Source organism: Condylura cristata, unplaced genomic scaffold (assembly GCF_000260355.1).
Source record: "Condylura cristata isolate star-nosed mole 26May11 unplaced genomic scaffold, ConCri1.0 scaffold00031, whole genome shotgun sequence".
NCBI classification, from domain to species: domain Eukaryota; kingdom Metazoa; phylum Chordata; class Mammalia; order Eulipotyphla; family Talpidae; genus Condylura; species Condylura cristata.
Genome location: NW_004567132.1, coordinates 12,684,267 through 12,687,511, shown reverse-complemented (window position 1 = coordinate 12,687,511; position 3,245 = coordinate 12,684,267). Strand labels below are relative to the sequence as shown.

General features: G+C 39.8%; 1 protein-coding gene across 2 annotated transcripts in view; it reads right to left on the bottom strand.

Moving 5' to 3' along the window:
• Positions 1-683: 683 nt before the first annotated feature.
• PLEK (pleckstrin) overlaps positions 684-3,245 on the bottom strand; it is a 26,061-nt gene continuing 23,499 nt past the window's right edge. The window contains exons 9-10 of one of the 2 annotated variants that reach the window (XM_012731469.1): positions 2,256-2,368; positions 684-1,675 (exon numbers count right to left, since the gene is read on the bottom strand). In XM_012731469.1, coding sequence (XP_012586923.1) covers positions 1,562-1,675; positions 2,256-2,368 — 227 coding nt within the window. In that variant the 3' untranslated portion in view covers positions 684-1,561. Of the gene's footprint in view, positions 2,369-3,245 lie in introns of both variants that reach the window. The other variant, XM_004691470.2, reaches the window with a different exon arrangement.

Sequence of the window (3,245 nt, the reverse complement as noted above, 5' to 3'; positions counted from 1 at the left end):
GAATTGAGCAGTGAACATACTGCTCAACTATACATAGAGACCTTTTAGTAGGAAACCTCTGTTTGCCTTACAGGTGTCATCATGGTCTAATAAAATCAAAAATTAATGAACAGGCTGTTCATCTTTCTTCCTATTCCCTAAAACTGAATCATTATTTTCCCAATATTTTTATTATTCCTTAAGATACACCAACTTTGTTGTTTGTTTGTTTGTTTGTTTTAAGGCCATAGGGGCCCTCCCTGGTGATGCAATGTGTTAAAGCACAGCACTATGAAGTGATCTGTGATCCAAAGCCATTGCAGCATGAGTTCAATTCCTGGCCAGGGAGGTGACCCACATTGTGTGGCAAACCTCTCCTGGCCCATCTGCTGCTCCTCTCAGCAGTATATTTCAGTCAATCAGCCTGTTCTGTTCCTGCTCTTTCTCTCATGAATCATCTCACCCCAGGCACCTCTAGCCTGTACCCCAGGTCTTGTCTGCATAGATAAATAAATCTTTTTTTTTTTTTAGGCCATAGCATCCTTGGGATGATTTGGAGAAGAAAGATAGCATTACCCTAAATAAAAGTGGGCTGGAGAATAACAGAATCATTAATGGGAGACAAAATGTCAGAGTTATCACACCAAAAAGACAGTAAACACAGTCAAATTTATTTCAGACATAAAGTCAATGCCCTAGTAATAAATACTTTTAACATTGGAAGTTGTTTAATACACAGTGTAAGTTCTAGTAAGATGATACTAAAGATAATCTTTATAAAGAACTTTGTGCCAAAGATAATAAAAGATAGTTTGCTGAAGAATCAGAGATATGGTATCACTATACCATTGATAAAACAATCTGAGAGTAGGAACAACTTGTAAATATTCTGTGCAATGCAGGAGGGAAAGAGAGGAGTTAATAAAATCAGTTCTACTCTCCTTACTGAGGTCTTAAAATTTTAAATCTAGTGTTGGAAAGCACACCATGACTCACATACCTGGTTGGATGAGTGCCTTCTTTCTCACTTTAGGATTAGAATCACTAATTAGTAAAAAAAAAAAAATGTCAAAAACTGGAAACAGGTATCCAATCAGAATTAGGCTAGACCCCTCTGGTTGACAATGGGTCAATGAGGCCCTTCAGAGACTGAACAAGATCTGCTACAACTTATATTTGAATCCCTGGCATGGCCACAATGTCACTAACTGGAGAACTGAAGGCTCCACACAGTTCTTATGGCCATCACCATGAGTGCTCAGGTAAGTCTTTTCAGTGGTGTCTTTGTATCATCCCATACCCAGAAAGCCTAAGGTCCAGCACCTGCACCTTCTGGAGCTGAGCCAACACACACAGCTACCAGGCCTATCATTCATGGAGAGAAAGCATGAAGATAACCACTTTTTTGGTAAACACTCCAATGAAATAAATCTCACAGATTTGGAGATTTTCCCTTACCCCAATTATAACATATGGCAAACAAAGGGACAAAGATAGAGAGTTCTCAGCTCAACCTCCAGTAGAGATGGAATATGCTTGGCTGACTTTGGGGACATGGGAGGGCCTCTTACCTACTCCTAATTTATTCAGATCTTTTTCTCAGAAGATACAGCTTTTCAGGCTGGAGTAAATAATAGAAGGCTTCAAAAGAAAAACCAGCACTGCAGCAATGGCTCTCAAGAAGTTTCTGGATAGACTGAGGAAGAAAGAAATGAGTTCTCATTCATTCTGATACATGCTGTCCTGGCCAAGATGAAGAGAACAGGGGAGATTTATGATTAATACTCTTGGTATGGCTGGCAATGGTTTTAAAAGGAAGAACCTCAGATTCTGAATGCCTAAATTTTTTCAAGGAAGGACACCAGCTGGACAACCAAAGACACTTTCATGTCCATGGATATTAGAATCACAGAGGGGTTTTTGGTTTTTAAGCTAGAGGGAGCTAAACGGGTCTCCTAGTTCAACTCCTTTGTTTTTCAAAGAGGACCCTGAGGCTTGGAGAGGCTAAGCAGTGTCTCAAGGCTACACAACTTGGTGTAACTATTTGATGGAGACAAAGAGTGGCAGAGAGGCTTCAGTGAACAATGTAGTCAGCATGTGTGGTTAGTTAGTTATGTTCAGGTCCCCCACAGGTAGAGATTTCCCATATTTAGGCCCTTTCTTATCAACCCATCACCACAAGAGGACAGGTCCTGACTGAGTTTATCTGTGGGGTTCCCTCAGGTAGGTGGTGAAGCTCTGCAGGTTTATTCTCACTTCCCAGTCCGGGAGACCACCTGGATGGCTTTGATCCACTCAGTACGCTCTTTAGGAGTGGCTGCTTGCAAGAAATAATGAACTTCATCAGCTGTGATGATCTCAAAGAGGTTCTCTTCTTCACTCCTTTTAACTGGTAAAAGAGAAAGTGAATGGTAGTGCATGGCTACAGACCCCAGAAAAGTCACCTAATTCACCCCTCTATAAGGCATGAAATCCCAATGTTTCGAGTGTTCTACAAGAATTAAAGATGTGGTTTTCACACTCACCATTACAGTGTGATTACATATATGGGTATGTATGTATGTATATAATACACATGTATATTCAGTGATAACCAAATATATAGTATGTATATAATCTCTACATCAAATGATCATGTATGTATATGTACTTAAGAAATACTCATTTTTAATAGGTTATGATCAAATGAAATGTCTCCATTTGGCACACCAATAGTATTTAATGAATAACCGCGAATAGTGTCTAACAAGTGCCTTTTTTTTTTCTCTAGTCATAATATAAACCAAGAACTGACCCTTAGAAAAGGCCAACCACCAAAACCCAGCACCAGTACTACCAATAGAGTCTGAACTGGTTTAAATAATTGCTAAGTTGGAGTTTGTGCTAAAAGTCTGAAAGACTTAAAACATGCATCTCAAAGCGAAGACAAAATTCCCCTACCCCAAGCTAAACAGGAAGGGATTCAGCGGACCCAAAGCTGTAAATATTTGGTTTTTTGAAGCTGTAGTTTTTTATGTGCATTTCATATAATTATAATATATATAGATATATAATGGCCAACGGGCATATGAAAAAATATTCAACATCACTTGTAATCAGTGAAATGCAAAAAACCACAATGAGGTGCCACCTACACCAGTGACAATGGCACATATTTTAAAAAATAGAAACAACAGGCCCTCCCTGGTGGCGCAGCGGGTTAAAGCACAGCACTGAGAATCTGAAGCCACCTCCGCATGAGTTCGATTCCCGCCTGCCGCCTGCCC